Below are 11,404 nucleotides of genomic sequence, written 5' to 3' on the forward strand. Positions count from 1 at the left end.
TTCAAAGGATCAGAGCAGAAGCTACCCAGGCACACCCAAGAGCAGTGCCAAGTCAGGGCAGGGAAGAGGAAGGTCTCACAGGAAGCCCCCTTCATCCGCAGAACGCATGACCACCTCTCTGGATGCGTCGCTGCTTCTGTAGCCAGCTCGACAGGTTCAGGTGTGGCTTGGTCTGTTGTGCCAAGGCTGAGCTGGTGCCAGCGACGATCACAACAGCAGCCTACACGCTGTGCTCCGGATTATGTGGCACGTGGGGTAGGTTGGCTGCTCTTCTCCTGCAGGGTTTGCAGGAGGCCTTCTCAAGCAGGACGTGGATGCCTCAGAGATCACTGAAGGATGAACAGATCTGTATGAAATGCCACCTGGTTTGCTTCCCGCAGCGTGTCGATGTATGTATTTAGGGAAGTGATTTTTGGATAGACACCTCTCTGACCATTGTTCCACACGGAGCTGGCTCGTTTGGCCTGTGGGTGTTCCCTCCCCTAGGTCATAACACTTCCTTCCAAGATCTATGTGGATGATCTAAAGTATTGCCTGGTGCAGCGTGTGTTGGAATGAGCCACTCTCGAAATTAAGAGAGTGGGGATGAAGAGGAATTGCACCCAAAGTAGTCATTCACAAGCTCCACAGGCAGGTGAACGACAGCAACCCTTTAGAAACTCTTATGCGTGTTGCCGAGGAATCGTTAGTTAAGGCAAGGAAAAGGGACGTTTTAGCTTGGACCTCACAAGGCAAATCACGGGGCACATCCATGGAGTCTCACCTCCTCCTGATGGGAAGTCATATATTGTCCTCCTAATCTTTACCTGAGCCTGGTAACAGCTCCAAGATCACACATGAATTTCAGTCTTAGCGTCGTTCAAATGCAGTTTGTCCTACACAGAATTTTGCAGGGAGTGGATACAGCTCTGAAAGCACCTCTCAGCTCGACTGAACGTTGGTTTCTCTTGAGATGCACCAGAGTCTAGGAAATATTGAGCCCAACTGAAACAGAACAGGAAAGGTTTTTTTTGTAATATTCTAATGGTTTGGCAAACCTTACCCAGATGCGTTGAAATGGATCTGTTTCCAGATTCCCCCTCCCCCTCACTTGTAAAATCATGATCATTGCACGTTTTTTCTGTTCACCATAATTATTCTTTCCGGTGGGATACAGGATTCTCAATCCAAGCCACATTTTAATAAAGGTATATAAAAAGGGGAGATCCAGTGGGAAATTTGGTTGAAATTCTCAGGAAAACGTAGGTAACTAGTAAAGTTTAATTACAAAAAGTAGCACAAATGGAAGGTCTGGGATAGCAGTTGGCCATTGCTATGACAGACCAAGTTTGGTAGGGAAAGTAGCACTTCTCACCTGGTTGTCTGGAAAATACCAGGGTGTCCACTTCTGGGGAAAAAACCTTTCATCTGGTCGCTGAGGATCCAAAATTTTGCCCACCTCAAGATATTTCAGCCGGTCTGATAACAGCTGGTCTAACAACTTCTCCCTACAAACCTTTCATTTAGAGGATTTATGAGGCACTCCAAAGGGAGCCAGAGCAAGGATTACAAAGCCCTGACCACATAACCTCTATGTAACTGAGAGGTTCTCAGTGTGGCTTTATCCAGCACCTTTGGAAGGAAGAACATCCCCTTCAGGAGAAGCCCAGCTCCTCCTAATGTTGTGTAGGGGACAAAGGGGAGGTGCTTGCCATGTGGAAATTGTTCCACCAGTGCTTTTGGGGAGAGTGTATCGGATCTCAGTTGTTTTCTAGAGACATTAATCAAGGCTGAAGACTCCCAGTGGCGTTGTCAGCAGCAGAACTTGGCTCCCAAATGCTTTTTAAGGAGTCCATGGCCATTGAGCCTTGCACTGGAGTGTGCTCAGACTGGGAAGGTGGAGTGTTGCATAGAGGTGAGGAGAGGAAAGAGGCAGAGGCTCAGTAGGAGAATCTGGGTAGAACAGCTTGGAGCCCAGCTCTGTATTTGGTATCTCAGCTATCCAGTGGTGGGGCCTTTAAAACACAAACAGATAGTTTCAGTTCATGGCCTAACTATCCCACACGGAAAAGCAGGAGCAGCCGAGAGTAGAAGGACCAAGAACCCTGGTATATGGAAGTGATGGTCATCTGTTCTCTACGGTGACCTCATCTTAATATTTAATAGCTAAATGTGTGGATGTTTGGTTTAACTGGTTAAAGTTTCTCTCAGAGCTTTTTTCCCCGTTTATCTAAAGTTAAATTGAGAAAAATATGGAGAGATTCCACTTTTTTTTTTTGTTTTCTAGACACCGTTTCAGCTTTATGAACTGAAGGAAGATTTTTTTTTTTTTAATGCCATTAGCAAGAAGACCAGATCTCAACACCTTCCCTCTCCCTGCAGCCCTGCAGGAGCAGTCCTTACTCACGGGTAGATGTACCGGGAATGAGAGAAAAGACGGTGGGGAGCTAAGGGAGCGGCAGCCTTTGCTTTCTGTAGTAGGTGCTCCTGGCAATGCAGCAAAGCAAGGTGAGCCACCCTGAAGTCACTGTGAGGACAATATCCAGGCCTTCTGTCTCACGAAACGAAATGCCAAAAGAGGTGGGGAAATTTGAGGGAGAACGAACCGTGGTAACGTGCCTGGGTAACTGTGTGAACCGTAATTAATGATGGAGGGCAGGCTAATGAGATAAGGGAATCTCATCTAACAAACTCATGAGTCAAGCAGGATTTGGGAAGTTTCACAATTGCTCCGTTGGTGCGTGGTGTTTACTCTGACCTCTCTTCAGCTATTAATTGCCGCCTGATAAACCAAACCCAATAACAACATTAACAGACCTGCTAATTACCACGGAATGGAGATGAACTCCTCCAGAACGTATAAAGGAGAACTTCCATCACCCCCACCAGAGGAGTATCCTTCACTCTCATTTCTCCTCCTATTTTACAACCTTCCTCACCTGCTCTCTCGCCTTCTCTTAAGGCTCTGAAAGTGACGCTATGAGCCAACACTTCTCCAGATTTGGAGATGGGAATTTCAGTTCTTCTTCTGCCCACTGTGGCACGCTGGGTGGCGGGAGAAGTTCATTTGCCACAAGCCTTTATGAAGGCAATAGAGGAGAAGGAAGATACAGTGGTTACGGGTACGGTTATGGCAGCAGGAGTCTCTACAACCTTGGTGGGTTTAGGAATCTTTCTACTGGTGGAGGCTACGGAGGAGAAGGAATAGGATATGGGAGGTGCCTGGGATTTGGTGGTAGGAGACATCTTGATAGAGGCTTTGGTAGAAGAGGATATTTTGTGAGAGCTTTTCAAGGTGGTGAAGCAGGGCTTGGTAGCATATGTGGAAGAAGTTCAGGCAGGGAGGTACTTGGAGGAAGCCTTGGTAGAGGTGCCCTTGGTGAACAAGGGGCTGGACAGGGTTTTGGGCAGCCTGGTGTCTGCAGAGGCATCGAGGAGGTCCATGTCAATACCAACCTGCTGAGGCCAATACCAATACAAGTTGACCTCGAGTTCCAGAGGGTGCGGACAGATGAGAAAGAGCAGATTAAGGCTCTCAACAACAAATTTGCATCATTCATCGATAAGGTGAGTCCCTGCTCTCTTTTTCTGTTATCTGGGAAGGGGGAAATATAAGGGGTGCTGCTCTGTCTGAGTTGTGGGGATACCTTTACATTGCATCTTCTCGCTCAACAGTTGGCTCGATTCCCTTGTGCTGGTGTGAAGTTCTTAATAGCTTGCTCTAAACGCCGCTGCATGAACCGCTTACATTTAGCCCTGGGATAAGTATCTCTGAGTTGTCTTTTGTGGCAGGACAGTAACAAACCACTGGGATGTCACAGACACGTTAACTCACTTCTCTTTTGAGGAAAAGAGTTTCTGCGTGGCTCGTAATATTCTGGTGCTTGGGAATTATTGATGCTAGCAGGAAAAATGGGCGGTGGACTTGGACATCCTTGATGTGTTCTGTTTCTTTTCCTCAGGCAAAGCAAAATGTTGCGTTTCTCTAAATTACAAAACAAGTTACTTCTTTGCTTGGAGGTCCTAGCCTCTTTCAGGTGGCCAGTGGCCCCCACATCTTTCTTCTTCACCTCTTTCTTGGTCCACGCTCCAATACTTTCCCTTCTGTCTGCAGTCCTGTCTTCTCTTTCATTTCCACTCATAGACACAGGAACAAAACAGCCACAAAAACACTTCCACCCACGCAGACCTGACATGTGCCTTTCTTCGGGTGGTGACATGCCTCTGCATAGGGTGGAAGCTTGTATTATTTGTTACACATGAAGACTTCAGGGCTTCTTGTGTTACTCTACAGAAAAGGGGTTGGTTACACCCAGAAGTTTCAAGTATGCCTAGTCCTGAAAAATAGGATCACCTTTGACTCTTTGTTTTGTTTTATTTTTGAAACCTCCTGGATGTCAGCTTCCAGGATATAACCTGTTCAGTGTCCCAGCTGAAGAGACGCTACCCCTCTGGTTTCCAAAAACACCAGCTCTGCGTGTTATAGGTCTGACCTTTTTCTCTAAGGCAAGGTATATCTAGGAAGAGAGAGGTCCTGTGCGGTCTTCTGCGAGGCCGCTAGCTCTTCTCATGTATTTGGGTGTCTAAGGTACTTCAGAAACAACTGAAGTCTCTCTCCATCTGATCTTCCCCCTAAATATTGTGCATTTAAGAGATGAAAAGCCAGCAAAGATTTCAGTGTCAGCTTTGAGAAACAGCAATAAAATCATACCCTTCTTATGCAACAGATTGGGAAAACACAAAGACGTGTCCCCCATTAGTCTAGGCTGTCTCATGTATTGGTACTGGTGTTACTGCTGTTGGTCCCACCCGACAAAACCTCTAAATGTTGGAAATATTAATTAGGATTTGTTTTGCTCTAGGGACCAATTCTGATGCTGGTGTTTCCCCCAGAGCTTTCCAGGGGCTGAGACACTCTTCTGCTTTGCCTTTCAGGTTCAATGTCTTGAGCGGCAGAACCAGGCTCTGATGGCCAAATGGGAACTTCTGCAGCAGCAAAGTACCCGACCGGAGGAGAGCAGAAATATCACCTCTTTCTTCCAATCTTATATCAGCAACCTGCAGAGGCAGCTAGAGACACTCCAGAACCACAAGGAGCAGCTGGATCCGGAAGCGTATAACATGCTTCAGCTTGTTGAAGATTATAAAAAGAGGTGAATAATCGCAAGTCTGGGAAAAACCGTGCTGGAGTGTTCCAAGGCAATGCTAATCATGCCTTGGCATAGCTTAGCTTCACACCTTCAAGAGTTTTGTAGCCTTTATAGCACCACTCTGCAGAAGGTTCGTTTTGGGACTTGACTTTGATGCTGGAAGACTAAAGCAGATTTGGTAGAACCCAGAGCAGTAAGAGAAAAACCACAGGCCCTGGAGATCTATCCTGCTCTTCTCTCCTCCTGTCCTCCTTGATGCCCTTCCTCCCCCAAGCAGTGAGTAACCCAGGACTCTTGCTGGGAGTTGTGGTCAACCTGGACAGTGGGGAGGGGAGGGACAGAGCTGAGCAGCAAGTTCAGGTTGAGAAGAGTCGTCACTTCTTCTGGATTAGCTCCACCCAAAAGATAATACACGTCCCCGGCTCTGAAATACAGGAAGTTTAGTTCAGAATTGCTAGGTTGTCAGAAGCGACGTGTATCTATCCGGTTTTGCTGGCTTAGCGCACAGTTTTGCAGGGGGTTTGCAGTTGCCTTTGCAGTGGCTAGAAATTGCAGTTGAATGAAAACTTGACACATTCCCTTTTTGGATGATTTCCTTTGGTTTCTGATCCACTTGACTGAAAAAGCAAGACAGGCGATGAGCTACCTGTTTCTTTTCTCTGCTGCAACAGATTCGAGGATGAGATCAACAAGCGTGCGTCTAAGGAAGAGGAGTTTGTGGAGCTTAAAAAGGTAAAGTAATCCAAGACATTGAGCTAAATCAAAGCAATAACTGGATGGTTGCTGAGGTTTTCAAAAGCCAGGTCCTTGCTTAACTTTGTCTAACTCTCCTCTAACTGAAGCACTGGAAAACCTGAGCTTTTACTGCAAGACTGGAGAGAAATCCTTTCCTCTAGAGACTGAGTTGGTCCTTTGTAAGATGAATATCTAAAAAGTGCTGGTCTTTGTTCACTCAGTCACAACCTAGACGAGGCATTGTTATTAGACAATTAAATAATGTCTATAGGTGGCTTAGAGAATGGAAAATTAAGACAACTTTTTATTAGACAAACTAACCAAGTCTGTTTCTACATTCTACTTGTCTACATTTTCTCCAAGAGCACATTTATTGCCATAGCTACTTTGCTTATTTCCAAGCCATTCTTTTCTTCTAAGAGTTAAAAAACTTTCCCTTTGTTCCAACTGCTTTTCAACTGAAATCTGAGGTTCCTGGGCCATTATTTGACTCCAGGAATGAAGGCTTTAAAGAAATGTACCAAGTCTTGCAAGAATTGCACTTCACTGAGGAATTTGGATCAAAGAAGTACAATTATGCCCATGGCTTTTTTTACAGGAACTGGACAGTGCCTACATGGGAAAAATGGAGATTGATGTTCGGGTGGAAATACTGAGGCAGGAGCTTGAGTTCCTCAGATGCTTACATGAAGCTGTGAGTATGCTTCTCAGGTTAAAAACTTACCCTCAGGTCTTGAAGGACATGTGTCTTTTGGAGGCTCCCAGAAATTCTTCCTGATCAGGACTTTTTGGTGTGGAGAGTGGATCATCCTTGGCCTTTGATCTTACAAAGTCCTTTTTCATCTGTGAATGAAAAGGGGGTCTGATGTGTCACAAAGGCTGGAAGAGACACTTGAAAATTAAAACTGGTGGTGGGACAACAGGACCTGGGGGATGCAGGTAGGGAAGTTCCAGTGGGCAACCGGCCAGAGGGTCCCATTTCTTTCCTCATAACGTGACCTGGACTGATCATGTGGCCTGTTAAAATCCAAAATCTTCTTTTCCTTGCAGGAGCTGTCCCAGCTGCAAACAGTAGTTGGCAACACCAGTGTCATTCTGTCCATGGACAACCACAGAGAACTGAACATGGATGGCGTCATTGAAGAAGTCAGGCAGGAGTATGAGACAATTGCTCAGAGAAGCAAAGCTGAAGTAGATGCCATGTATCAGGGCAGGGTGAGTAGACACCAGGAAAGGGAGGCAAGTGTGTCTGGTCAGTGGAAAAGAAACCAAAAATGTCTGTTCTCTTCTCTGCACATCAGTACCAGGACCTTCAGAACATGTGGGTAAATCAACGTGAGCAACTGAGGAACAGCTATCAGGAAATCCAGGAACTTACCAGGCAGATCCAAAGACTACAGCCAGAAATTGAAATTGCAAGGAAAAAGGTAAAGCTGATAATTTCCAACATGACTAAACTATTTAAGTCACTTCTGCACGGGGACTCGGTGCACCATAACATAGCCTGTCCTTTGGAAGCAAACCTAGAGATGATGTTTTCTCTTCAAAATGAAGCCAATTTAGATTTTGGCTGTCTACATTGGGATTGGATTTGGGCCAATTTACCTCGTCTAATGTGTCTTCTGAGTTCTGTCGCTGAGGCAGGTCTTTTAATTTCCAAGTACTAACAGAAGGGTTTGAAAATCCTGGTCGCACGGACGGGGAATGGACAGATTCTCTTTGTGCCCTCTGCAGAACACCAGCCTCCAAGAGACCATTAAAGATGCTGAGCAGCGCGGGAGCTCCGCCATCAAAGACGGCCAGCAAAAGCTTCAAGAGTTGGAAAATGCCCTGCAGCAGGCCAAGGATGATCTCACCCGCCTTCTTCACGATTATCAGGAACTCCTGAATGTGAAATTGGCCCTGGATATTGAAATCGCCATGTACAGGTCACTCCTTGAGGAGGAGGAGACCAGGTAGGTACAAACTGTTAATCCTGGATAGAAGCCACTGTTCAAAGCAGTGTGTCCCATTCTTTGATCTGTCTCCAGGATGAATTGCTGCCTGGAAGGAGTGACTTCTTTCATTGGCTTACTGATAGAGTCTAGCCTGACTTTTACCTTTATTGGATGCATTATTTCAATGTCACTTTTCTTTCACAGGATACAGGAAGGGTCACCAGCCACAATCTGTGAGTAATTCAAGACTTTGCTTTGCTTTGCTTTGCTTTTTAAGAGCACTGTGACCATTTGTTGTCTGTTGCACTTAACACCCACCATCAGAACAACCTAGCTTAGCTCCCATCTTAGTTTCCTAGGAAAATGAAGCAAAGTGCAGTCTCTTGTAAGTGTGTGTATGAACACACCTACATATGCATTAATACGTCAACGTTCAGCTACTGACTTTGGAACGTATTGGCTAAGTTCAAACAAATTTGTAGGAAGTGGGAAACACCTCACTTATTCTATAGGTCTATGCGGTGCATGATAGAACTGAAGGAAAAAACCAATCTAGTAATAAAATGTGTGGAAATAGGAGGCCAGCAGAAGGAGAGAGAAACCCATACTCTTGGCCTTCTGAAAGGAAGGGCTGCACTGAGTGTTTGTGCATGGAGTAAGATGTAAGTCATGTTAAAGATAAGCTACTAAAGCCACAACCACGTGAGAAAACATTCATAGGTACATCTGCTAATGAAGTTCCCTGTTGCCCCTTTTCGAAGATATGACGATGACCACTAAACTACAGTGTTGGCCATGCATTAGTACTAATACCAGCTGGGCATATAATTTCTTTGGGTAAAAAGAATAAGCTGGACATAATTTCCATTTCTTGCAGGTGTCATTGACCACAATGCGAGTGCTACTGGAGTCTTTGGAGTGAAATCTGGAGGCACGAAAAGTGGGAAGGGAGGGCTGAGCTCCGGTGGTGCCAGCAGGAACCGATGGAGCGGGTCAATGTGTGGAGGAGGAAAAGGTGGAAGCCCTGGCGAGTGGGGACCCAGCTCTGGAAGTGGTGGGATCATATGTGGAGGAGGAGGAGGCTCAGGATATAAAGGAAGAGGAAGCTCAGGCAGTGGAAGCTCCATGTCTGGAGGTGGCGGCAGCTCTGGTGGGTGGGGATCCAGCTCTGGCATTGGCGGGTCCATTTGTGGAGGAGGAGGAAAAGGTGGTTCCATGTCTGGAGGAGGAGGAGGAGGGTCGAGCAGTGGAGGTTCCAAGTCTGGAGGTGGCAGCAGCTCCGGCGGGTGGGGTTCCAGCTCTGGCAGTGGAGGGTCCATTTGTGGAGGAGGAGGAAAAGGTGACTCCATGTCTGGAGGAGGAGGAGGAGGAGGAGGGTCGGGCAGTGGAGGTTCCAAGTCTGGAGGTGGCAGCAGCTCCGGCGGGTGGGGTTCCAGCTCTGGCAGTGGAGGGTCCATTTGTGGAGGAGGAGGAAAAGGTGACTCCATGTCTGGAGGAGGAGGAGGAGGAGGAGGGTCAGGCAGTGGAGGTTCCAAATCTGGAGGTGGCAGCAGCTCCGGCGGGTGGGGATCCAGCTCCGGCAGTGGAGGGTCCATTTCTGGAGGAGGAGGAAAAGGTGGCTCCATGTCTGGAGGAGGAGGAGGAGGGTCGGGCAGTGGAGGTTCCAAATCTGGAGGTGGCAGCAGCTCCGGCGGGTGGGGATCCAGCTCCGGCAGTGGAGGGTCCATTTCTGGAGGAGGAGGAAAAGGTGGCTCCATGTCTGGAGGAGGAGGAGGAGGGTCGGGCAGTGGAGGTTCCAAGTCTGGAGGTGGCAGCAGCTCCGGCGGGTGGGGATCCAGCTCCGGCAGTGGAGGGTCCATTTCTGGAGGAGGAGGAAAAGGTGGCTCCATGTCTGGAGGAGGAGGAGGAGGCGGGTCAGGCAGTGGGAGTTCCAAGTCTGGAGGTGGCAGCAGCTCCGGCGGGTGGGGATCCAGCTCTGGCAGTGGCGGGTCCATTTGTGGAGGAGGAGGAAAAGGTGGCTCCATGTCTGGAGGAGGAGGAGGAGGAGGAGGGTCGGGCAGTGGAGGTTCCAAGTCTGGAGGTGGCAGCAGCTCCGGCGGGTGGGGATCCAGCTCCGGCAGTGGAGGGTCCATTTCTGGAGGAGGAGGAAAAGGTGGCTCCATGTCTGGAGGAGGAGGAGGAGGAGGAGGGTTGGGCAGTGGAGGTTCCAAGTCTGGAGGTGGCAGCAGCTCCGGCGGGTGGGGATCCAGCTCCGGCAGTGGCGGGTCCATTTCTGGAGGAGGAGGAAAAGGTGGCTCCATGTCTGGAGGAGGAGGAGGAGGCGGGTCAGGCAGTGGGAGTTCCAAGTCTGGAGGTGGCAGCAGCTCCGGCGGGTGGGGATCCAGCTCCGGCAGTGGAGGGTCCATTTCTGGAGGAGGAGGAAAAGGTGGTTCCATGTCTGGAGGAGGAGGAGGGTCGGGCAGTGGAGGTTCCAAGTCTGGAGGTGGCAGCAGCTCCGGCGGGTGGGGATCCACCTCCGGCAGTGGCGGGTCCATTTGTGGAGGAGGAGGAAAAGGTGGCTCCATGTCTGGAGGAGGAGGAGGAGGAGGAGGGTCGGGCAGTGGAGGTTCCAAGTCTGGAGGTGGCAGCAGCTCCGGCGGGTGGGGATCCAGCTCTGGCAGTGGTGGGTCCATTTGTGGAGGAGGAGGAAAAGGTGGTTCAGGGTCTGGAGGAGGTGGAGGAGGAAGCTCAGGCAGTGGAGGCTCCAAGTCTGGAGGTGGCAGCAGCTCCGGCGGGTGGGGATCCAGCTCCGGCAGTGGCAGATGCAGTCCCCACAGTGGAGGGACGAGCTCTGGTGGCGGCGGCAGCTCTGGCAGGAGAGGGTCCATCTCTGGAGGTGGAGGAGGAGGAGGAGGAAGCTCAGGCAGTGGAGGCTCCATGTCTGGTGGTGGCCATAGCTCTGGCGGGTGGGGATCCAGCTCCGGCAGTGGCAGATGCAGTCCCCAGAGTGGAGGGATGAGTTCTGGTGGTGGCGGCAGCTCTGGCAGGAGAGGGTCCATCTCTGGAGGTGGAGGAGGAGGAGGAGGAAGCTCAGGCAGTGGAGGTTCCATGTCTGGAGGTAGCCACAGCTCCGGTGGGTGGGGATCCAGCTCTGGCAGTGGCAGATGCAGTCCCCAGAGTGGAGGGATGAGTTCTGGTGGTGGTGGCAGCTCTGGCAGGAGAGGATCCATCTCTGGAGGTGGAGGAGGAGGAAGCTCAGGCAGTGGAGGCTCCATGTCTGGTGGTGGCCATAGCTCTGGCGGGTGGGGATCCAGCTCCGGCAGTGGCAGATGCAGTCCCCAGAGTGGAGGGATGAGTTCTGGTGGTGGCGGCAGCTCTGGCAGGAGAGGGTCCATCTCTGGAGGTGGAGGAGGAGGAGGAGGAAGCTCAGGCAGTGGAGGTTCCATGTCTGGAGGTGGCCACAGCTCCGGTGGGTGGGGATCCAGCTCCGGCAGTGGCAGATGCAGTCCCCAGAGTGGCGGGATGAGTTCTGGTGGTGGTGGCAGCTCTGGCAGGAGAGGATCCATCTCTGGAGGAGGAGGAAGCTCAGGTCAGGGAGGACAGAGCTCTGGCAGTGGTGGGTCC

The 11,404-nt window shown here is 49.8% G+C and overlaps 1 protein-coding gene across 1 annotated transcript; it reads left to right on the forward strand.

Moving 5' to 3' along the window:
• Positions 1 to 2,958: 2,958 nt before the first annotated feature.
• Positions 2,959 to 7,823, forward strand: LOC104345373 (keratin, type II cytoskeletal 75). The gene is made up of 7 exons (XM_086478677.1): positions 2,959 to 3,546; positions 4,915 to 5,132; positions 5,801 to 5,861; positions 6,463 to 6,558; positions 6,915 to 7,079; positions 7,166 to 7,291; positions 7,599 to 7,823. Exons 1-7 carry the CDS (start codon positions 2,959 to 2,961, stop codon positions 7,821 to 7,823), a joined length of 1,479 nt encoding a protein of 492 aa, XP_086334803.1.
• The last annotated feature ends 3,581 nt before the right edge of the window (positions 7,824 to 11,404 follow it).

Source organism: Leptosomus discolor, chromosome 27 (genome assembly GCF_034619465.1).
Source record: "Leptosomus discolor isolate bLepDis1 chromosome 27, bLepDis1.hap2, whole genome shotgun sequence".
Taxonomy (NCBI): Eukaryota; Metazoa; Chordata; class Aves; order Leptosomiformes; family Leptosomidae; genus Leptosomus; species Leptosomus discolor.